This window comes from Lepidochelys olivacea (genome assembly GCF_965140295.1).
Source record: "Lepidochelys olivacea isolate rLepOli2 genome assembly, chromosome: 26".
NCBI classification, from domain to species: Eukaryota; Metazoa; Chordata; order Testudines; family Cheloniidae; genus Lepidochelys; species Lepidochelys olivacea.
Window position 1 is genome coordinate 12,502,708 of NC_140436.1, and position 24,245 is coordinate 12,526,952.

General features: G+C 43.5%; 1 protein-coding gene across 2 annotated transcripts in view; it reads left to right on the forward strand.

The window, feature by feature from the left end:
- The window catches only part of LOC311513392 (tetraspanin-15-like), a 324,602-nt gene that overhangs the window by 241,455 nt on the left and 58,902 nt on the right, over positions 1-24,245 (forward strand). For both annotated transcript variants that reach the window (XM_084615195.1, XM_084615196.1), the window contains exon 8: positions 239-352. In XM_084615195.1, coding sequence (XP_084471321.1) covers positions 239-352 — 114 coding nt within the window. The remainder of the gene's footprint in view (positions 1-238; positions 353-24,245) is intronic.

Sequence of the window (24,245 nt, forward strand, 5' to 3'; positions counted from 1 at the left end):
TACTGAGTTCAAGCCGTGACTTAGGGAAAACCCCAATATGACGACATTACATAAGGCTGTGTTAGTCTGAATGGTACAGAGTCCGAGAGAACCTCAGAGTTGGCCCATGTCTGGTAGCATGAATAAGGAATCCCCTTCTTGTTAGCTTCAGTTAAATGCTTCAAATATTTATCCTACTACAAACATGCTGTTATTTATCACTTGGTTACGATGCATTTTTTAATTTTTGTTTGCACAGTTCTCGTGTTGTGGAGGTGATGAATATAAAGACTGGAACGTCAATCAGTACCATTCATGCAACGGCAGTGGTCCTCTGGCTTGCGGGGTTCCATACACTTGCTGTATCAAGAAGGTAAGGGAGCTTGAGCTGTTAAGACAAGAAATTGAAGAGTGTTAATTAAAACAGCCATATAACAACTCGCTCGGGCCTTCTTGCATATGTTTCCTCTGTCACTTCTCACAATGTGGCTCCTGGTATGAGAGCCATCTTCTCTGCTTATGCCATCTTCTGAAACGGCCTTCACGTGTGTCTTCTCACATAACGGATCTTTTCTTTTCTCCCCTGCCTACTTGTGTCTGTTTTTCTCACTCTCTACCATTAGCCTCTTTATAGACTGTCCTACATTTATCACTCGAACAGACCGGAGGACGACAACTCCATTTCACAGCAACTTTTGAGGTTACAAATTCTTTTCATTCTGCTTTGGAATGAAAACAAAACCTTTCAAAGCGGTTTTGTGAAACATTTGCATGTGTTAGTCACTCTTGATAGCCTGGGGGGTTAGGATACTGGCCTGCATTCAGAACAGTCTTTCATCCCAGATCACGCTAAACCATGCAGAGCGGAGTAGGGACTTGAACCTAGATTTCCCACTTGCTGGACCAGTAGCTATATCACCAGGCTATAGAATCTCTCTCAAAAGCAACCCAAGCTAAAGTGTCAGCATAACAGCATATTTTGACATTCAGACCAGCTCTATCTGTCACCCTGTGTAGACCAGGCTTTGCTCAGAATGCTGCCTGCTTGGCACCCCTCTAACCACTAGACTCTGCTCCCTCTCCTGCAGTATCACATCCTGGAGGAGTTGATGTTAATATCCTCCAGCATGCTTGTATATGTGTGCGCACGCTCTGCATTTCAGAGGGCTGCCCATTTGGAGGACCCTACTTGTCATGACACTGCATCAACTTTTTTCGAAGTGGCCTCTTGACAGTCAGGGCACTGTCCTGTTGCAACTCGTGATCTTTCACAAGCATCTAATGTTGCCTTGGGGGGCTAGTCAGCAGCTTACAAAGTTGGCTTGTAGGATTTGGGCTCAACTCTGACAAAATCGGAACAATCCCTTGAAAATCCAGGACACATGGCACTTCAAATGCAGCCCTACAGGGCCGCTCCATTGAAAATCTGTGTGCTCAAATCTTCAAACGTAACTGAAGAACCAGCAAAAACAAAGGATCGACTACCCTGGATGCTACAAGAACTCAAGAGACCATCCTGGCAGGCTCAATGCTTGGGGGAGGACTGAGTTAGCTCCATTGTGCCACTTCTAGACCTCTAGGATAGGTTTCCAACATCCATGGGGAATTAGCTGGTTGCTTCCCCTTAGTGTTGAGGAGAGGGTTGAATATATTCTTGCTGTTATGCCCCTTACTCTTTAACTTTTCTGATGCGCTCTTCACTGTGGTAAGTAGCGTGTGCACATTTGATCCGTTTGGTCGGAAACATAGGAGAGTTCCTTTTGCTCTTCTTATGCAGTAAAAAGACAGGATGACAAGTCCAAGCTAGTGAGAAAATCTATAAAGTCCACTGGGGTGATGGCCTTTGCCAGAGACCCTGAAAGGGGCACTCAGTAAAACCATTAGCCTTACTTAAAAAATCAATGCAGTCTCTGTTGATTAGAGACCAGAATGTACTTAACATAGGGATGATTCTTCTGAACCTGTAAGGCTGCAATGTAAGGCCTTCATCTTACTTATCCTTATCCTACAACTTAACTATTAACCACACATTAATTCTACATAAATGAACTGCAAGGATAGATGAATAATACAGTCAGTCACATAACTATATATCATCACATCAAATGATTAACTACAAACCCCCATGTAAACGGGAAAAGCAGTTGAGAAGGGAAGCGAATACATATGTTGTTCTGTTTAAATGCATTGTACTACAATAATTATACCTAAGCCCACTGTAAATTGCTACATTGTACGTTAAGGAATTGTAAATTGAAAGTACGGCTCCCATTACTGAAGCTCCTTTTTCACTGAGAATAAGCTAAGTTCTATGAAGTTGCTTGAGCATCAATCATCATTAATACAGTGGCCTTTTTGGTGGTTACCAGTCTAATATGTGCCTTGTAATAGAGTACCAGGAGCTATGCCAAGATGCAGCTAGAGGTAAAAATATACCACATCTGGGCCAGTAGTGAGGCCAGTAGTGCCATGCAGGCTAGTTATAACAGGCTCCTCTGATAGGGAACATGAAGGGAGGAAGGACTAGAGGGAGTCATGTGACGTAGGGCTTTGCTTTCCAATGCTCTGAGCAGCTCTGATTCCCATTAACTCCTCTGGGAGCTGTAGGCACTCAGCACCTCTGATAATCGGGTCATTGCTGTATGGTGTTGGGCGGGCCGTGTAGGGTGGGATTTTCCAAAGAGTCTAAGGGTACAGCTACACTGCACTCAGAGACGGAACTGCAGGATGTGTGGACATGCCTGAGCTAGCTTTGATCTAGCTTGCTTGAATTAGCAGCACGGGTTATACAAACCCAACCCAGATCCTAGGTATGTATTCACACAGCTAGCCTGTGGACTGGGATAGCAGGAGGTTACGTAGGTTGGAACAGAGATGGATTAGCTGACCGAGGGGCTTGGGACAATGGCAGGACTGGAATAGTAAGGGACCGAAGCAGGTCAGGATGGAGGTGTATTGGCAGAGCTCTGGGTGAGACCCAGGACTGCAATCGCAGCTAGTGCTGAAGATAAGAATTGTGGTACATTGGCACAGCTGTGTTCAGGATGAGTTTGCCAGTATCTGTCTCCACTACGTCTAGCTCAAACTTGAGTTATTTGTTGTTCTCAGGAGTAGTAGACTCTCATTTTTTGGTTGAAGAATGCTGACTATTTCTGAAAACTACCCCATAACACACTACAGGCATGGCTGAATTGTTGGAAAGGTTTTAATGGCTGCTCCTACTGTGCATGTTCCTTTACCCAGGAGACTTTGTATCCTTATTAATTCATAGACGTTTCCTTTGCTCTGCTTCTCAAAATCTCCTTCTTCCGCCACCTGCCTGGCACATCACGTAGATGTTCTCTGAAGCTATAGTGGCTCTGAAAAAAGGTTTTTGCCACAGTGCTTATGTTAACAGCTCTTTTCCTTACTTGTTTATGGTCTTGTCTAAGACTCCTGCAGCCCTGACTGGGTCAGCGGGTGGAGAAAGGAAACGTTTTCAAAAGCAGCCACTAATTTTAGATGCTCAACTAGACACACTAAGTGATCTTTCAGAGGTTCTGAACACCAGCAGCTCCCATGAACATTATTTTTGGAGTTATGGGTGCTCCGCACATCTGAAAATCAGACCAACTGCCAAGCTGGGTACCCAAAATCACAAGACTTCCTTAATTGTTTTTGTTTAAATATTTACACTATATGGGCTTTGCTAGCCAGTCGCTTCTTCAGCTTCCATTGATGGGCTAGGCTAGAACGTGTCAAGGTTAAACTATGTAATACACAAAGCTACTTTCCCCCTCCTATTGCCAATTCCCTGCAAGCAAAGGGGGTTTGAAGTTAGGCTATTAGTGCTCTCAGTAAGCAGAGAGTGTGTGAGGTGTTCTCTCCTCTTAGACTAATTTTACCTAGGCTCAACAACTGCATTGCATGGTGGGATTAGACACTCCAGATTAGCACGGCATATAGAACTGCAGCTAGAACTTGCTTTGTCAGATAACTTTGATTTTATGAAAACAGTTTTCATCAAACAAAAATATTGGCAAACAAAAATATTCTGGGTTTGGTTTGTGAAAAATGGAAAAAAAGTCCCTCAAACCCAAGAATTTTTACTGAAATTGGTTTTTGAAAACCAAACATTTTAACAGAAAATCTGGCAAAGACTAATTTTTTTTGTGAATTTCCCTGGGAAAAAAAAGGCATTTTTTTCAACCAGCTCTATACAGAACCTTTCATTTCTAGCTTATTGGTCAGAATCCAAGCCAGGCTGTGCTTATCTGCTTGATCTGCAAGAGATGAGCTGTAGGGGGAGATCTCAATTCTGGTTTTAATAGACAGTGACCCACATTATAAAATACACCACAGTTTGATGAGGATGTCCCCTTGTTAGCAGTCTCACATGACAGGCCAGTTATGACTTGAGCCATGGAGATGGACTTGGAGGAGATTCCTCTAGAGAGTGATTGAGGCACTGGGGTGGGTTGGCATGCATTGCTGCTGAGGTCTGCAGCGATTCTAAAGCCGCACGCAGCACTCCTGTCCCCAGCATCTCTCACGCATGAAATTCACAAAACAGAACTTTAAAAAATCAGACCCAAATCCAGCAAGCCAGCCAATACATTTTACCCTGGCAGCTATTCGCACAATCAGCACTGGGAGTTGGAATTTGCCCATCCTAGTCTATCCAAGCTTAACTGAAATGGAAGCCTTTCACTCACAGCACGGAATCCAGTTTGGGTTAATGTTCCTTCAAATACGAGACCGCGTTTGCTGGTGGCTCTTTTAAGGCTACATCCGCATGTTGAGCTACAGGTGTGATTCCCCTGCTTGTGTACACGTACTCCTCTCCTTGAGCTAGAGCCAACGTAAATAGCAGCCTAGCTGCATAGCACAGATGCTAGTAGCAGGACCATGGCTTAGCCGAGCCAAGCACAACCCGCCTGAAACTGGTTGGTACGTACTCAGCACAGCTGAGCCATTTCCCTCTGCTGCTACCCATGCTACTGCAGCCACACTGCTATTTATGCTGCCGCTAACTCAGTAAATCACACCCCTAGCTCCTAGTGTTGATGATGTAGCCAGTGTCAGCAAGCCTGGTGCATAGCTACAGAATCTGACGTTTATTGGGGGGTGGGCAGCTTCCCCCTGTATTTCAGCCAGTGCTGTGAGGACGGGGAGATTAACGTCAGCTGGGAGACCTGCCAAACTTTTCAGAAATAGTTTCAATAATCCAAGCGCTCATTAGTTCACATCCCCTCCAGATAAGACGGCGTATGGCATCACTGCTACTTGCCGTAATTGAGACTTGACAATGAGTGCCTCACCCATCTAAACTATTTAAAAAAGGAAGTGGCAGAAGATGAGCTGCTGAGAAATCATGCCTGTTCAAGCAAGAATGCTTGCAATGTTGGAATTTGATTTCATATGGGCTCTTGGATTGCATGGGAAAGCAAGACAAGAATAAAAAAATCTTCACCAATATTTGGTTCCTATAACATTTGTCACTCTTAGCAGACGTGGACAGTTTTAGTCTGAGATTTTTCGAGGCCACCTAAAAGGATTTAAGCATCTAGAGCCTATTCATTTTAGTGGGAACTGGGCATCCAAAGCCCTTAGGTGGCTTTGAAAATCTGTGAAGGCTGCAGCCTGATTGATTGTGACAGAGTGAATATCTGGCATAACAATCCCAAGAGCTGACAAGGTCAAGGAGACTGATGGCCTGATTCTCAGAGTTACTGAAACGCTCACAGCTCCTATCAAAGTCGATAGGAATTGTGGGTGGCACCTCTCAAAATCAAGTCGGAAGGCTACAAGATGAAGCCACCTCAGGTATGTTCTGGGAGAGAGCGTGCTTGAGTCCAAGGAGATAAAAGGAAACAATCTAGATCAGGCCCAGTAGATTTTTCCAGAGGGGTGGAGGGACTTAAGTCTTCAGTAAGCCAGGGATAAAAGGTATATATGTTATATACTGATGTTCCCGCTGAAGTAAAATATTGTCAGTAAGACAGTATAGTCCATGCCTGCTTTCTCTGTTTACACTGGCCTGGCCAACCCTAGTAAAGATTTGCTAGTATAGCTAGACCAGCAAAACCTCCTAGTGTAGACACAGTTTTTGTACCAGGACGAGTGTTTTTGCCAGTATAGGTTATACCAGTTCCCAGAACAAGACAAGCTCTACTGGAAAAGCACTCTTGCTGGTATACACTAAGACTTGCTGGTATAGAAATGTCATTAAAGAAAATTTCAACCCCTAACCAACATTACTATACAGGCAAAAGTTTCTAGTGGGGACCTGGCTTTAGTCCCAAGTTAGTACATCTGGGTTAGAGCTCAGCAGTGTGGTAGACTTGGGAATCACCGCATCAGAACAGGCCAAAGGATCATTTAAGGTATGTCTACACTGTAATTAAACACCTGTGGCTGGCCCATGTCAGCTGACTCAGGCTCACACTACAGGGCTGGAAAATTGCGGTATAGCTATTCGGGCTTGGGTTTGAGCCTGAACCCTGGGACCCTGCAAGGGGAAAGGGTCCCAGAGCCCGAATTCCAGCCCCAATGCCTTCACCACAATTTTACAGTCCTGTAGTATGAGCCCGAGTCTACTGACATGGGCCAGCCACAGTGTTTAATTGCAATGTAGACATACCCTTATAGTTTAGTATCCCGTTGCTGGCGGCAGCCAATGCTGGATGCCTCAGATAAAGGTGCAGCGCATCCTCCCTACAATAATGAACCAAATTCTGCAATTTCATACCATAAAAGGCCCCTCAGTTATTACAGTGTTTTATCTTGGGATGTTTGTTCTCTCGAATGTTCATTGTTGGAATATGTGACTTTCAAAAGAGACCTATGTAGGGAAAATACCTGAAATAAATCACACTTTTTTTTTCTCTCAATTTCATACTTCATTTTGCAAAGATCAGTCTGTTCTCCTCCTCCTCCCCTACGCTTGGTCAGCCCTTCCTTTATTCCGTAGGGAGCATTCCCGGAGAGTAATGGTGATGGGCTGGGATTCTCGTATTGGGCTCTTTGCCATTAGTCTTCACTTCCAGTTTTCGTGTCATAAATAAGTTGATTAAATATCCTGCCAGGAGATGGCTAGTGGTCTGCGATGGTTATTAGTCAGAATTTATGGTTTGTTTTCTCAGCTCGGGTGGTTGGCTGGGGAGTTAGAGGCACTCAGTTGGCTGAACAGCTCCATGAGTTGGCACTATGCTGTGAAGCCAGAGAGAATTAAAAACAAAAAAAAACCCTCTATGCTTGGAAAATGAAGAGGAATAGCCTGCTTGTTATGGATCCAGGACCACGAGGTGCCCATTTTGGAGAAGGAAAAATTACAGGTAGTTACACTGTCAGCACTTTGGGGCCGGGACCATCTTTTTGTGTTGTGTTTGTATAGCACCTGACTTAGCAAGGTTCTGGTCCATGACTGGGGCTCCTTTGTGCTACCAGAATACAGATAATTCATGAGTATGTAAATTTTATCTGGTGAATGAACAGAAAGCAGATGCCATTGGCAAGTCACTGTGGTGCTCTGTGCCTCAGTTTCCCCATCTGTAAAATGGGGATAACAAACTAGACCTCCATTTGTAAAGAGCTTTCAGATCTACAGCTGAAAAGTGCTATATAAGAGCTAGGTGGTGGTGTTATTATCTTGGCACATTCAGATATTCTTTTACTGTAACGTAATTAGAAAGTGGCCTGCTTGAACACAGTATGCAATCCTCAAAATGTGTTTTTGAAGTTTTGAAGGCGTCCACGTTAGCAGCTGCAGTTTGTGGTTTATAGGTTTTTATTTTAAATTTGAAGTTGCAGTTACTTAGTGATTATTCATAAAGTAAGATGTAGCTCAAACAACATTTGTTTCCCATTTTAATGAGTTTCTTCTGAATTCTTTTTAGCAATCAATCTGGTTATTTCCATCTTGCTTAAAGTCTAATATGCTGCAGACTGACAGCTTGCGTAAGAGATGAACAGAAAATCACCGGCCAGTCTTTTAGGCAAAGGAAATGTAGTATTCAAAAACAGCAACTATAACGGTCAGCCTGACATCTATTCAGGGCAAAAAAATGGAAATGAAGAAGCTGATATGGGATTCAATTAATAAAGGGATTAAAGGGCAGGAATATAATTAATGCCTGTCAACATGGTTTTATGGAAAATCAGTCTTGTCAAACAAATCTGATTTCGTTCTTTGAGGAGATTTACAAGTTTGGTTGATGAAAAATAACTGAGTGAATGTAATATACTTAGACTTTTGTAAGGCATTTGACTTAATACTGCATGACATCCCGATTTAAAAAGTTAGCAGTATACACTATCAATAAAGCACACGTGAAATTGATGAGGAATAGGCAAATTGATCTTAAAAAGTAGCCACTGATGGGGAATCATCATCATCAAATGGAGATGTTTCCAGAGAAGTTCCTCAGGGATCAGTACTACTCCAGTTCCATTTAATATTTTCATCCGTGATCTGGACATGAATGTAAAATCATTGCAGATAAAACTTGCAGATGACAAAGATTCACCCACTTACTTCCCTGGTCCTTCTCGCATGAACAGAGAGCAACAATACCCGAAGTCCAAAGGTGCAAACAATTCGATGTTTATTGGGGTGAACTTCCAGCAAGCATGATTCCAGTTTCCTTCCTTAGTATCCTCCTTCCCAGCTCTGACACCACAAAGCCTTACACCTGTGTCCCTGTTCCCATTCCTGCCCTTAGCCAAACATGATTCCAACTTCCTTACTCCCATTCCCTGTTCCCATCTCCCACTTTAGCAAAACATGATTCCAATTTTCTTACCCCCATTCCCTGTTCCCTTCTCACACACCCACATGCCCACCCCCACCCACACCCCGTCACTTCCTCATTGACTACAGATTATATAGTAAAACTTGAGTTCTGCTTAGCTATACCTTAACCAATCATTTTAACCAATTATATCCCACCACCTCAATTAGTTTACACCCAGCAAAATTAATTACACAGCAGACAGGAACAATCACAGAACCAGACAGAGATTATACAGAAAAACAACAGCAAAGTGGGAACTATAATGACAAAACAATACAGAAGTGAGGATTTCACATCCCAGCTATTGATAAGTCAGTTCTTGCCAGACAGGATGCTATCAAACTAAGTTTCCTTTTACATTTTCTAGGCACTTCCCTTTCTCTGGAGGTGATAGGAATACAATCCTGTCCTGATAGTGCCTAACAGCCCTATAGCACCTTATTTCAATGTGACTAGTTTGGAATGTGAGGATGTGACCGTTCGCTTCCCAGCTTATGGCTGCCTCTGCTGCTTAGCCAAAGGCCTTAGCCTAAGAACAGGGCCTCAGACTGTCACAGTAAGAGAAGGCCCTTACACCAGCAGACAGTGATTTTGATTCTTTCTTTTATACCTCTATCACTAGCCAAGTGATAAGAATACACCTAAATTCTTAGAGTACAGGCCTTTGCAGACAGGCCTGAATATCTATATCCTAACAGTATGGTATATGATGCAGACAGGGCAGTCATATAGAGCAATCTGGATTGCTTGGTATGTCGGCCCATTCAAACAAAATGGGTTTTAATACAGCCAAATGCAAAGTTACCCATGTAGGACAAAGGGATGTGGGTCATAGCTACAGAATGGGGGGCTGTCTCCTGGGAAGCTGTGACTGAAAAGGATTTAGGGGTCATAGTGGTAAAGCAACTGACCATAAGCTCCCAGTATAGTGCTGAAGCAAGGGGGCTAATGTGATTCTTGGATACAGGGCAGTCATGAGCTGGAGTTGGGAGGTGACTTTTACCTCTGTCTATGACACTGACGCTGATTCTGGAATCGTGTCTACAGTTCTGGTGTCCACATTTTTAAAAGTTGGTTGAAAAATTGGGGAGTGTTGAGGAAAAGAGCCACAAAAGTGATTTGAGGGCTATAGAAAATGGCTTACCAGGAGAGACTTGGAGCTCCATTTGTTCAGTTTATCAAAAAGAAGATTGAGATGTGGATTGATTACAGTGTGTAAGGACCTTCACAGGAAGAAAATACCAGGTATTAAAGGGCTCTTTAATCTAGTAAAGAAACACAGAATAGGAATCAGTGGCTGGAAGCTGAAGTTATACAAATTTGAATTAGAAATAAGACCCATTTTTAACAGTTGAGAGTGATTAACCATTGGAACAAACTACTAAGCGGAGTGGTGGATTCTCCATCTCTTGAAGTCTTCAGATCAAGACTGGATGCCTTTCTGGAAGATATGCCTTAGCCAAACACGCGTTATTAGGCTCAATACAGGGGTACCTACGTGAAATGTAATCGTCCATGATATATAGGAGGTCAGATTAGGTGATCTAATAGTCCCTTCTGCCCTTAGACTCCATTAAATGAAATCAAGTGTGATGCAGCCACTACACGATATTAGCCCAAATCACTCATTGCTTGTGTACCCTATTTTACTATTAAAGCCAATGAAGGCTCTGAGTGCAGAAAGCTTTCAGGTTGGGACTAGGAGTGACCCACCTGGACAGAAATTTGCAGGTGCCATTCTGCAGTTGTTTGCATATCCTCACTTGCAAGTGCAAAATGTGACTACACAAAGGGAGGCCGTCATTTAAAAATCAGACTCTAAATCCTGAGATATACTAGGGTATTAGGAAAATGTTATCCTCATTGTACATCTTGGGAAACTGAGGAAATGGGAGGCCCCGAACATCACACAATAAGTGGATGGCAAAGCCAAGTAACGAGCCTTGTTAACCAGGCCTCTTATGGTAACCATTAGATTCCCTATCTCCCTGCTATTGCCTGCCTGCTGTTTTCACTGGATGGTCCTGATCCTCTTGAATCAATTCATCTCTTGATTAATTACTTAGATTGAATTCTTACCATCCCAGAAGATGCAGCTAGTCATGCACCAGCTTTTCTGCAAAGAACAAATATCTCACACTTCCATTTCTAGCTAGCTTATAATAAATTCACTGGGATTGTTCTTTGCCTTTCTCTGTGACATGTAGCAAGCTTAATAAAAATTTCTCAGGCCCACATCGAACAGCAGAGAAAAAGAACATAATTAACTCCATTGCCAGCCTTGTTTCTGAGTCTCTTGATTTAATAAAGTTATTAGGCTTCATTGTCACCTTCCAGTGTTCGAAAGAGCACAGCACTTCAATCTGTGTTAGCTGGAATGTATCTTTTGACAGAGCCATTGCAATGATATTATTGCTGGTCTCCCCTGCATTCGGGGAGATGGGGGAAAACATCAGTGTGAATCTGATTAACGAGGGTGTCTTTGTGAAGGGTTCATTGGGTGTACCTGCTCCTGTTTACTCTGACGGAGCATGATGGCTCAAGTGGGAGTGTCTGTTCCATGACCTTGATAACCCTTTGATCAGAAATATAATATCTAGGATGCTAGTGTGAAGTGTGTTCTCGCAACCCACAAGAGACTCTGTTCAGATCTTTGTGGCTGCTGGGAGGTGAAACAACGACTGTCTGTCTTAAGCACCTCTCTGCTACGTAAAGAAATCCGCCAATAATAATAAAACTCTTGTTATTCCCTCCTCTGCGTTTATCAGGGTATTCTACCTTAACTATCCCTCTCTTAGATTGCGCAAGAAAAAATGTGTATAGTCCCTGACCTGTGGAGTTTATCAATGTCAAGCACTTGATTGGTGATAAACAAATGGGCAGATGTGTGGGGGGGGAGGGTGGTGTGTGCATGGACCATATATTTCTGCCTACATACATACTATTTCTACCCATATTTATTTAGCACTGACTATGGGGTTTGTACTGTGAGGACATAGACACAAAGAGCCATGCTTTAAGCAGCAACTAGAGAAAAGCTTGACCAGGAAGTTCTGACATCTGTTAAGCTCCCCGCTGCCACACTGGTGGTTTCTGGTAACTATGGAGGACCAGGAACTCTGTAACCACTCCATAGGTTGTTTGGCATTGCCAAACGCTGTGTGTGTATGTATCTATCAATGTAGAGAGAAAGGAATAAGTCAATTGATTTGGTTTAGCTGCAGCACATGCCTTCCTGGAGCAAGAAATGGATCCCAGGAGGCCCGCTTTTCCACTCAGGAAGGGACATGAGACCACAGGCAAGGACACTGAGGTTGGCAGCAGATTCAAAGGGTTCCAAAGCATTATTGCTCAGTCAATGGTGGTGTCGGAGAAACTGCCTGGAGTGAGCTGTGAAATGAAATAGATTTGGTGTGTGTAAAATACTCCACCTGATGTGGCAGGAAATGGCTTGCTGTGCGTTACTCATCACTGAGAGCAGTGGGAACCATATCTTGCCAGTGGAATTAGAACTAATGAAATTGTCCACATCACTCACTGACCAAATTACTGGAATATTAGTGCAGAGAACAATGGTTTCACAATCCTGACGAACCTGACGAAATGAGCCTCTGTAATTTTGAGCTAATGCATACTCTTTGCTCCTCAGTCTCTTCTGTCTTTTCATTATAAAGCACTCCAGCTCCATGGTTAAGGGAAAAAACTAACCCATAACAGGTTTCAGAGTAGCAGCCATGTTAGTCCGTATTCGCAAAAAGAAAAGGAGTGCTTGTGGCCATAACCGCGAATGATTACTTTCTTTTGTTGTTGGTTGGTGAATGGAACAGAGTGTGAACTATCTTCTCACCCTTAGAGGTTGTCCCTCCTGATCAAAGTGGCGATGCATTTGGTGCAGTAAAAGGAATGAAATGGCTGGCTGTATTGCGTGTCAAACCATGGCCTGCAGTTCAGAATGTACCCTGTTCTAGAAGCACTGAATTTCACACAGGGTGATTCCGTGGTTGTGTCTTTCGCTTTTCACACAATAATAGCGGTAGGAGGAAAACTACTGAGGCAGAGTTCAGAGATTCTAATGCCAGAAAGGGACAGCATGATTCTCCAGTCCAACTACTGGCAACAGAACTTCCCCAGAATAATTCCTGTTCGAACTAGAATGTAGCTGACCTATTAGTTGGGTCCAAATAACTGTGTTTTACTAACTGTACATAAACATGCTAGGCTTAGCTAAATCTATGTTGCTGCTCTGGCTGGTTTCTTGTGGCTTCTCAAACCTAGAACGCTGTAAGTGCCACTATAGGATTTACACACTATTTAAAAGGATATTATCCTATTTCTATGCAGTACATTTTAAAGAATGTGGTGATGCAGTGTGTTTTCAGAGCTCCTGAGAGGAAGGCTCTTTTTTCAGTTCCCTCTGATCACTGCTCCCTAGTGAGACTGTCGGGTATTGACTTAGTTGTGCAAGCAGCTCAAGAGAGAGCAGTCCCTGGAGATTGTAGATCTCCCTAGAAGTAAGCTGTGACTCCGGATTCTCAATCTCTATATGAGCAGTGAGGAGTGCCCTGTCGTTCCTCAGAGAGACTAAACCAGAGAAACTCAGTTTGCTTCAAAAAATCATGCGGCAAGTTTCCTATGTGCAGGTGAAATCTTCTGAGTAATGGGAACAATGATTGCAAGCAGGGGAGAGGGAAGGGGAGCAGAGGAATAGGAGGGAAGTGAGGGGAGGTACTAAGACTCAGTGGGCAGGGAAAGAGAAGGGAGTGCTAGCCAGTTCCAGGCTGGGCAGGAGGCTCCTGGGTGTTCCTACCTACTCTGGGCCCATTCCAGCACCTACGAGTCTCACTCCCCTCCCTGTTCCCCAGCCTGAACCCCAGGCCCTGTGGCAGCCGCTCCAGCCCCTCTGGGTCCCCATCCATGCCCCCCTTATACATGCATGATTTTACACAGGGGCAGAGCACCCCACAATATTTCCATGGGGGGGGGGGTCTGGCCTCCCCTACTCCTGGTTCTGCCACCCCTAATTGCAAGGTGATAGAACAATGTAGCATTTGTGCCTGATATTTTGTGGTTCAGATTAATCATTTGCTTGTGTGGGATAGTTTGGCAATAGGGTGGTTTCATCTGGAGAGAAGGGGCAATGATACATATTTAGTTTAAGAAATTATTTTCAATATACCTTCTGTTAGGTGGGTGATCCTTCAGTGGAATTATTGGTTTAAATCTAGAAAGGAATCATTAAAAATACTTAACATAAAAGTCTTGTCCTTTAATGATTCATTGGTTCCTTCTGGCTTTGGAATCTGAGTGATCACCTCGTCCAACACAGGCCATAGAACATCCCCAAAATAATTCCTTTTGAAGTAGAGCATAGCTTAAAAAAATATCCAATCTTGATTTAAAAAGCATCATTGATGGAGAATCCACTGTGACCCTTGGTCAATTGTTCCAGTGGTTAATTACTCTCACTGTTAAAAATTGATGCCTTGCTTCCAGTCTGAATTTGTCTAGCTTCAACTTCCAGCCACTGGATCTTTTATATCTTTGTCAGCTAGATTGAAGAGCCCAGTATCAAATATTTCTTCCCTATGAAGAGACTTATAAATTGTGATCAAGTCACCCCTTAACTTTGTCTTTGTTAAGCAAAACCGATAGCGTTCCTTGAGTTTTCTAACCTTTAAACGTTTTCTTGGCTCTTCTCTGAACCCTTTCCAATTTATCTCCATCCTTCTTGAGCAAAAAGAGACCTGAACACTTGCTTCTGCTCATGGACAAATCACTGCAAGTCACTTGCACCAGCAGACTGGTAGGGGTATTCTTATTATTTGTATTGTGGTAGCACCTAGGAATCCTAGTCATGGATCAGGACCCCATTGCGTCAGGTGCTGTACAAATACTGAATAGAAAGATGGTGCCTCCCCCAAGGAGCTTATAATCAAAGTGTAAAAGAAGAGAGAACAGATGGATACAGACTGAGGAGTACAGGGAAACCGTGAGACAGTGTAGGTTAGTATGATGGCCAGTGTTCTCCGCACACCACGGGCCTACCTGGTACATTTTTTGGAGGCAAAGCAGAGTTTTACAGAGGGATTTGAAGGTGGCTAATGAGGTTATAGAATCGTAGAATATCAGGGTTGGAAGAGACTTCAGGAGGTCATCTAGTCCAACCCCCTACTCAAAGCAGGACCAACCCCAACTAAATCATCCAGGTCGTTTTACAGATGTTTACGGGGAGCTCCTCCCAAGAATGAGGTGCAGAAGGAGAGCGTAAACATTAATATGCATCTGGTGATGCAAAGGATGGGGAGTATTGCTGCTCAGGTGTCTTCTGCAGAGCATCTTCTACGCTCCCTCCCATGTGGCATTTGCACCTTGATCCCAAAGGCTGCAGTGGATGGCAACCAGCAGTGTTGTGGGAAGTGCCAACGTTCTGTTATGGCGCTAGAATTTCAACAGGCAAGTACCAGGTCCCTGGGGCTGCAGTGGAGGAGGATATTATGGGAGTGGAGGGGCTGCCCCGTCACACCAAGGCCTTGTTATATGATAGTTGCCATTTTAGAAGGTAACAAGATCACAGTCACAAGACCTGAAGTTAGAATTAGAGACAAAACAGATCTACTGGTTTGGACTCAATCTGCTGGCCAGTTTAGGATTTAATCCCCCCCTAAAAAGAAAAGGAGTACTTGTAGCACCTTAGAGACTAACCAATTTATTTGAGCATAAGCTTTCGTGAGCTACAGCTCACTTCATCAGATGCATTCGAATACATCTGATGAAGTGAGCTGTAGCTCACGAAAGCTTATGCTTGCGGGGAGGGATAGCTTATGCTTATGCTTGGGGGGAGGGATAGCTCAGTGGTTTGAGCATTGGCCTGCTAAACCCAGGGTTGTGAGTTCAATCCTTGAGGGGGCCATTTAGGGATTTGGGGCAAAAATTGGGGATTGGTCCTGCTTTGAGCAGGGGGTTGCACTAGATGACCTCCTGAGGTCCCTTCCAAGCCTGATATTCTATGATTCTATGATAAATGTTGCCCTGAGGCTGTTTTTCCATTTAAGCAATTGCTGTAACTGGCACAAGGATGTTATACAGTCGCAAATGGGGAGGGGAGGTGGGACTGAGGACGTGTTGTGGTTCGGAGGGAAGGCATGCACAGGACACTCAGAATGAGTCAACAGTGTGAAAACCTTTGAGGAACCCCCCCCCCCCAACACCTGTTTCATTCTCTTGCTTTTTAAATCCTGTTGTTCCGCTCTCAAGCGTGGGATGCAACTGCTGCTGTGGGGCAGGAGGGTGTTGGAACTCAGCTCGTATAAACTCCTGTGCATAAAACATCCAAAACTTCATATATAAGCCACACCATCAGAGGCTCATTCACCTGCACGTCTACTAATGTTATATATGCCATAATGTGCCAGCAACGCCCCTCTGCCATGTACATTGGCCAAACCGGACAGTCCCTATGTAAAATAATAAATGGACACAAATCGGATATCAGGAATGGTAACATACAAAAGCCAGTAGGAGAACACTTCAATCTTCCTGGACATTCTATAACAGATTTGAAAGTAGCTATACTTGACCAAAAAACCTTCAGAAACAGACTTCAAAGAGAAACTGCATAACTAAAATTCATTTGCAAATTTAACACCATTAATTTGGGCTTGAATAGGGACTGGGAGTGGCTGGCTCATTACAAAAGCAGCTTTGCCTCTCCTGAAATTGACACCTCCCCATCTATTATTGGGAGTGGACTACATCCACCCTGATCTAATTGGCCCTGTCAACACTGATTCTCCACTTGGGAGGTAACTCCCTTCTCTTCAGTGTCAGTATATTTATGTCTGCATCTGTGATTTTCACTCCATGCTTATGAAGAAGTGGGGTTTTTACCCACGAAAGCTTAAGGTCAAATACATGTTAGTCTTTAAGGTGCCGCCAGACTCCTTGTTTTTGTGGATACAGACTAACACGGCTACCCCCTGACACTTGCATATATAAGACTTCAGGAAAAGACATGATTGATTGCTGGCACTGAAACTGATTGAGTGGAATGTATTTTCTGCACTTGCCTAAGGACATATAAAGTGGCTGTTACAAAAATGTATCCTCCAGTCGGTTCCTCTGGCACAAATGCAGCCTCCTTGAGAGGAAGTATATATAGTCCTGGGGCTAAGGCACTAGCCTGAGAGTCCAGAGAGATGAGTTCTAGTCTCAGCTCTGCTACTGACCTGTGCTATGACCTCGGACATGTCACTTCACCCTCGCTGTGCCTTTATTTCCCCATCTGTAAAATGGGGCTAATGACTCTTATATACATTTTGTAAAGCACTTTGTGTCCTAGAAGATCTAAGAATTGTTACTAAAACTTGCAGCTAAATAAAAGGCTTCACTCAATAATCTGTTCAGCATTCAAAAGGAAATGGATACTGAACAAAACTAGGGAAAATTTTCAGATGAAATTTTTTTCAACAAAAATGTAGATTCAGAGACACCGAAACAAGGAGCAATGATGACAGAACAAGGAGCAATGGTCAAGTTGCAGTGGGGGAGGTCTAGGTTGGATATTAGAAAAAACTATTTCAAGAGGAGGGTGGTGAAGCACTGGAATGGGTTACCTAGAGAGGTGGTGGAACCTCCATCCTTAGAGGTTTTTAAGGTCAGGCTTGACAAAGCCCTGGCTGGGATGATTTAATTGGTGTTGGTCCTGCTTTGAGCAGGGGGTTGGACTAGATGACCTCCTGAGGTCTCTTCCAACCCTAATCTTCTATGGACTTAACCGTGTAGTGTAAACTAGCCTGTAGGAACATAGAACTATGTACACCTGTTTAGGGCAGGTTATTGTTGCTTAATGAGGCACAGCCCTCTGACTTTAGGGAAGGGATAGTCACTATTATAACTATTTCCCTGTCTAGAATGGAATTTGCACCTGGTAAAATGTCTAATGAACGTAGTCTTTTTTTTTGTGTGACTTACTCAAATTTTATTAACGGTTCAGTGGCTTTCACTATTCAATGGAAACATCAGAATGTGTTTGCTGTATGCATTTGCTATTATAAACTTGAGTTATGTTGCAATGGATCAGATAAGTTGCATGTTGGGGTTTCTGCTTCCTCATTGGATGAACCCAAAGACAGAAATTCTTCCGTGTGTAAACTATTTTTCTGTACATATTCACACATGTAAATTGGAAATTCACTTTTCACAAACATGCATGCCAATAAAACTTGAATAAATGAATATTTGCAGAAAGTGAACATAAGGAGCATGAGCATGACCAAAGGGAATTTATTTAAAAAGTAAATGCATATTCATGCCAGGTTTTTGCATTAGTCACCCAGCTCCTTCAATTTCTTTCTACAAAAATCTGAAACGTAAGTAGGGGCATTGATTTAAATTTAATTGAGTTATAATCCATATTACTACTTCGGTATTGCCTAAATTAGCTGGTACAGGGGACAAAACATACGTCCTTGTGCTGCCTTCAATTGCTGGTTACATCACCTTATTGAAGCATAGAGGTTTCCATAGTATGTAAGCTCTGAAAAGGCTACTTTTGGGGGAACTAGATGACACTGGGCTAGTCATATAGTTTCAACTGTAGGTCACTGGTTCAACTGCAGTGCAGGGTAATAATGACCAAAGTATCTTCAGACCCGATAGCTAGGATGTGTTATCTCAGTTCTGTCGCTAGATCCCCATATCACAAACCCCACCATTGCAACTGGCAGTTACTGCTCCCCTTGTTGGCAGTACCAGTAGAGTCGTCAAGGTTTGAATGGGCCTGGAGACAGACCTCTCACCTTAGGGTATGTCTGCCCTGGAGGAGGAAAAACAAGGTATGTTCTTAACTTGGGTTAACTAACTGGCGTTAGGTAACTCGGGTTGAAATAGCACTGAAGACACAGCAACTCTGCTTTTAACTCGGGTTAGTAATTTGAGTTAAAGCCTGTAGGGCAGCCTGGGGTTGAATTCAAGTTGCTAACCCACGTTGAAAGCCAAACTGCCCTGCCTTTCATGCTATTTTAACCTGAGTTAGCGAATGCAGGTTAGCTAACCAGAGTTATGAAAACATCTTCTATTGCAGTGTAGACTTACTCTTATGTTTAAGTTGCATTAGCAAGTTATCAGGAAAGAAGTTTGCATTACAGTTCAATGTGCTGTATTTGTTCTTTTGGACAGAGGATATTTTCTGTTTTATTATCGATCCCTTTCTTAATGATGTCCAACATTCTATTCCCTTTTTTGACTGCCGCTGCACATTGAGTGGATGTTTTCAGAGAACTATCCACAATGACTCCAAGATCTCTTTCTTGAGTGGTAACAGCTAATTTAGACCCCATCATTTTATATGTATAGTTGGGATTATGTTTTCCAATGTGCATTACTTTGCATTTATCAACTTTGAATGTCATCTGCCATTCTGTTGCCCATTCACTCCGTTTTGTGAGATCCTTTTGTAGCTCTTCACAGTCTGCTTGGGACTTAACTATCTTGAGTAGTTTTGTATCATCTGCAAATTTTGCCACCTCACTCTTTACCCCTTTTTCCAGATCATTTCTGAATATGTTGAAATGGACTGGTCCCAGTACAGACCCCTGTGGGACACCACTATTTACCTCTCTCCATTCTGAAAATTGACCATTTATTCCTATCCTTTGTTTCCAATCTTTTAACCAATTACCAATCCATGAGAGGACCTTCCCTCTTATCCCATGACAGCTTACTTTGTTTAAGAGCCTTTGGTGAGGGACCTTGTCAAAGGCTTTCTGAAAATCTAAGTACACTATATCCACTAGATCCTCCTTGTCCACATGTTTGTTTGACCCCCTCAAAGAATTTTAGTAGATTGGTGAGGCATGATTTCCCTTTACAAAAACCATGTTGACTCTTCCCCAACAAATTATTTTCCTCTATACAAAAACCATGTTGACTCTTCCCCAACAAATTATTTTCCTCTATGTATCTGACTATTTTGTTCTTTACTTATAGTTTCAACCAGTTTGCCCAGTACTGACGTCAGGCTTACAGGCCTGTAATTGCCAGGATCACTTCTGGAGCCCTTTTTAAAAATTGGCGTCACATTAGCTATCCTCCAGTCATTTGGTACTGAAGCTGATTTAAATGATAGGTTAGAAACTACAGTTAGTAGTTCTGCAATTTCATACTTGAGTTTCTTCAGAACTCTTGGGTGAATTCCATCTGGTCCTGGTGACTTATTACTGTTTAGTGTATCAATTTGTTCCAAAACCTCCTCTAATGACACCACAATCTGGGACAGTTCCTCAGATTTGTCACCTAAAAAGAATGGCTCAGGTTTGGGAATCTCTCTCACATCCTTGGTCATGAAGACTGATGCAAAGAATTCATTTAGTTTCTCCACAAAGGCCTTATCGTCCTTGAGTGCTCCTTTAGCATCTCTCCTTTAGCATCTTCCGTCCAGTGGCCCCACTGGTTGTTTAACGGGCTTCCTGCTTCTGATGTACTTAAAAAAAAAAAAAAATTGCTATTACTTTGTGAGTCTTTGGCCAGCTGTTCTTCAAATTCTTTTTTGGCCTTCCTAATTGTATTTTTTTTCATTTACCAGAGTTTATGCTCCTTTCTGTTTTCCTCACTGGATTGAACTTCCACTTTTTAAAGGATGCCTTTTTGTCTCTCACTGCTTCTTTTACTTTGTTGTGTAGCCACAGTGGCACTTTTTTGGTTCTCTTACTATGTTTTTTAATTTGGGGTGTACATTTAAGTTGAGCCTCTATTATGGTGTCTTTAAAATGTTTCCATGCAGCTTGCAGGGATTTCACTTTTGGTGCTGTACCTTTTAATATCTGTTTAAGTAGTGTCCTCATTTTTGTGTAGTTCGCCTTTCTGAAATTAAATGCTACAGTGTTGGGCCACTGTGGTGTTTTCCCCACCACAGGGATGTTAAATTTAATTATATTCTGGTCACTATTACCAAGCGGTCCATCTATATTCACCTCGTGGACTAGAACCTGTGCTCCATTTAGGACTAAATCAAGAATTGCCTCTCCTCTTATGGGCTCCAGGACTAGCTGCTCCAAGAAGCAGTCATTTAAGGTGTCAAGAAACTTTATCTCTGCATCCCATCCTGAGGTGACATGTACCCAGCCAATATGGGGATACAGTGGAGTCGCATCTTACGCGGGGGTTAGGTTCTAAAGTCAGCACGTGAGGCGAAAATCGTGTATAGTCAAAAAGAGAGAGAGACGGAAGAATAAAAAAGGGAGAAAGACGACTTCAACGTCCTTATGCGCAAACCAGAGTGCCTCAAGGTGGCCAGGAGCATTGTCTACGATCAGCAGCACTTTAAAGTCAAGTCTTTTCTCTTCAAGGTACCGCTTGACCTCTGGAATGAAACACGTGTGGAACCAATCCGGAAATAATGCTGCCGTCACCCAAACCTTTTTATTTGGTTGCCAGAACGCAGGCAGGAGATTTTTGTTCTTGCCTTTTAGGGCACAGGGATTTGCAGCCCTGTAGCGTAAACCCAGCTTTATTAAGTGCCCAGGCGCATTGCCACAAAACAGTCACACAGTCTTTAGCTGCTTTGAAGCCAGGGGCTTGTCTTTCTGATTTCAAAGTGTAAGTGTGGTTGGGCATTTCTTTCCAGAAGAGCCCAGTCTCGTCAGCATTAAAAATTTGTTCCGGAAGATGGCCCTTTTCTTCTATGACTTTCTTTAATTGTTCGGGGTAGGCTTTTGCTGCCTCTTCATTGGCAGATGCAGCTTCACCAGTAGTCTGCACGTTTTTGAAGCTGTTCCTAAAACTGTTAAGCCAACCTTGGCTGGCTTTGAATTCCTTCTCATCAGAAGGCTGTCCCTCTTTGGCAGGAGGTTTGAACAGCGCATAGAGGCTAAGAGCCTTTTCTCACAACATGTTGCCATCGATAGGCACACGTTTACGGTTCATGTCTTCCAGCCATAAGTTTAATGCCTTTTCAGTCTTTAGTCTTACCACACATCTGGCTCGTCACCTTAGCAGTTATTGGAGCACTTGATGCCACGGCTTGATGACGTTCTCTCTCTTGAATCTTGATGGCACAGATGCTAGATTCGTTGTGGCCATATTTACACGCCACGTTGGAGACCGACATACCATCTCTCAATAAGTCCAACACAGCCAGTTTTTCCTCCAGCGTTGGAACAGATCTCTGTTTCTTCGGTTGAGCACCAGATGAAGAAGTTAGCTTGTGTTTAGAGGCCATGTTGTATGAAAAATACGTTCTCTTTAGACACTAGAATCTCACTCAGCCCAGCGAGATGCTTACCGGATCGGCAGGCAGCAATCGATCCAGCGGGGGTTGATTTATCGCGTCTAATCTAGATGCGATAAATCAACCCCTGAGCGCGCTCCCGTCGACTCCTCTACAGTACCCCACTGCCGCGCGTTGTTGTTTTTTTTTTTTTTGCCAAGCACGTATAGTTCACATAAGTTAAATGCAAGTATGATGCAACTCCACTGCAGTTGAAATCCCCCATTATTATTGAGTTTTTTATTTTTATAGCCTCTCTAATCTCCCTGAGCATTTCACAGTCACTCACCATCCTGGTCAGATGGTCAGTAATATATCTCTACTGCTATATTCTTATCATTTGAGCATGGAATTACGACCCATGGAGATTCTGTGGTACAGTTTTGGTTCATTTAAGATTTTTACTTCATTTGATTATATGCTTTCTTTCACATATAGTGCCACTCCCCCACCAGCATGACCTGTTCTGTCCTTCTGATAGATTTTGTACCCTGGTATTACTGTGTTCCGTTGATTATCCTCATTCCACCAAGTTTCTGTGATGCCTATTACATCAATATTAAATATGAGGCACTCTAGTTTGCCCATCTTATTATTTGGACTTCTAGCATTTGTATATAGCAGTTTAAAAACTTGTCACTTTTTAGCTATCTGCCATTACATGATGTAATTGAATGGGACACTCTTTCGGCTGACTGTTTGTCATCAGATCTTACCTGTATTTTCTCATCTTCCATCCTCTCCTCCTTACTGGGACATAGAGAATCTCCGTTAATAGATCCTCCCCTAAAGGATGTCTCTGTCCAACCACGTGCTCCTCCGTACCTGTCGGTGTTGTTCCCCCCACCCCCATCTTCCCCCAGCCCTTAGTTTAAAAACTGCTCTACGACCTTTTTAATGTTAAGTGCCAGCAATCTGGTTCCATTTTGGTTTAGATGGTGCCCATCCTTCCTGTATAGGCTCCCCCTTTCCCAAAAGTTTCCCCAGTTCCTAATACATCTAAACCGCTACTCCCTACACCATTGTCTCATCCATGCATTGAGACCCTGCAGTTCTGACTGGTCCTGCGCATGGAACTGGAAGCATTTCAGAGAATGCTCCCATGGGGGCCCTGGACTTCAATCTCATACCTAGCAGCCTAAGTTTGGCCTCCAGGACCTCTCTCCTATCCTTCCCTCTGTCATTGGTACCTACATGTACCGCAACCACCGGCTCCTCCCCAGCACCACACATACGTCTATCTAGATGTCTCAAAAGATCCGCAACCTTCGCACCAGGCAGGCAAGTCACCATGCAGTTCTCCTGGTCATCGCAAGCCCAGCGATCTATGTTTCTAATGATAGAGTCCCCCATAACTATTACCTGTCTCTTCCTAATAACTGGAGTTCCCTCCCCTGGAGAGGTATCCTCAGTGCGAGAGGAGACCATGATATCATCTGGAAGGAGGATCCCAACTATGGCATCATTCCCCTCCGCTCCAGTTTGATGTTCTTTTTGCCTGAGACTTTCATCCCCCACAACAGCACAGAGGGTGTCAGACCGGGGGTGGGTCCGTTCTACTGTGTCCCGGAAAGTCTCATCTGTGTACCTCTCTGTTTCCCTTAGCTCCTCCAGTTCAGCCACTCTGGTCTCCAAAGCCCATACGCTGTCTCTGAGAGCCAGGAGCTCCTTGCCCCAAACGCGCACATTCGCCACCTGCCCATAGGGCAGGAAATCATACGTGCTGCACTGGGTGCAATAAACTGGGTAGCTCCCGCTCTGTTGCTGGACATCTGCCTGGATTCCTTTTTAGTCCTGCAGCTCGTTCCTTTGTTGATGTGTTGTTTTTATCAGGGAGTGTTTTTGGCTTTAAGTTTAAAGAATATTAAGTGTATCTAGGCCCCCCCACCCCCAAACTCCCTTGCAAAACTCCCCTGTTAGCCGCTCCTGTTAAGAAACTCTCAGCCTTGCTTAGCAGGCTGCTAGGCTCAGCACATGGTCCCCCAAGCAAACAGACCACACGGTATATTTCAGTCAAGCAACAAGCACACCACAAACACACACTACAAACAACAGACATACCCCAAGGGTCACGTAATGACCCCTCCTTCACCTGGAGAACTCCCTCACAAAACTCCCCTGTGAGCCACTCCTGGTTGCTAGCTCCTCTGGTCGCTTAGGAGGGGCTTTTTAAAGCCCTGGTCTTCCTGAGTAGCTCTGCCCCCTGGTTAAGGGTTGATGGGTGCTAA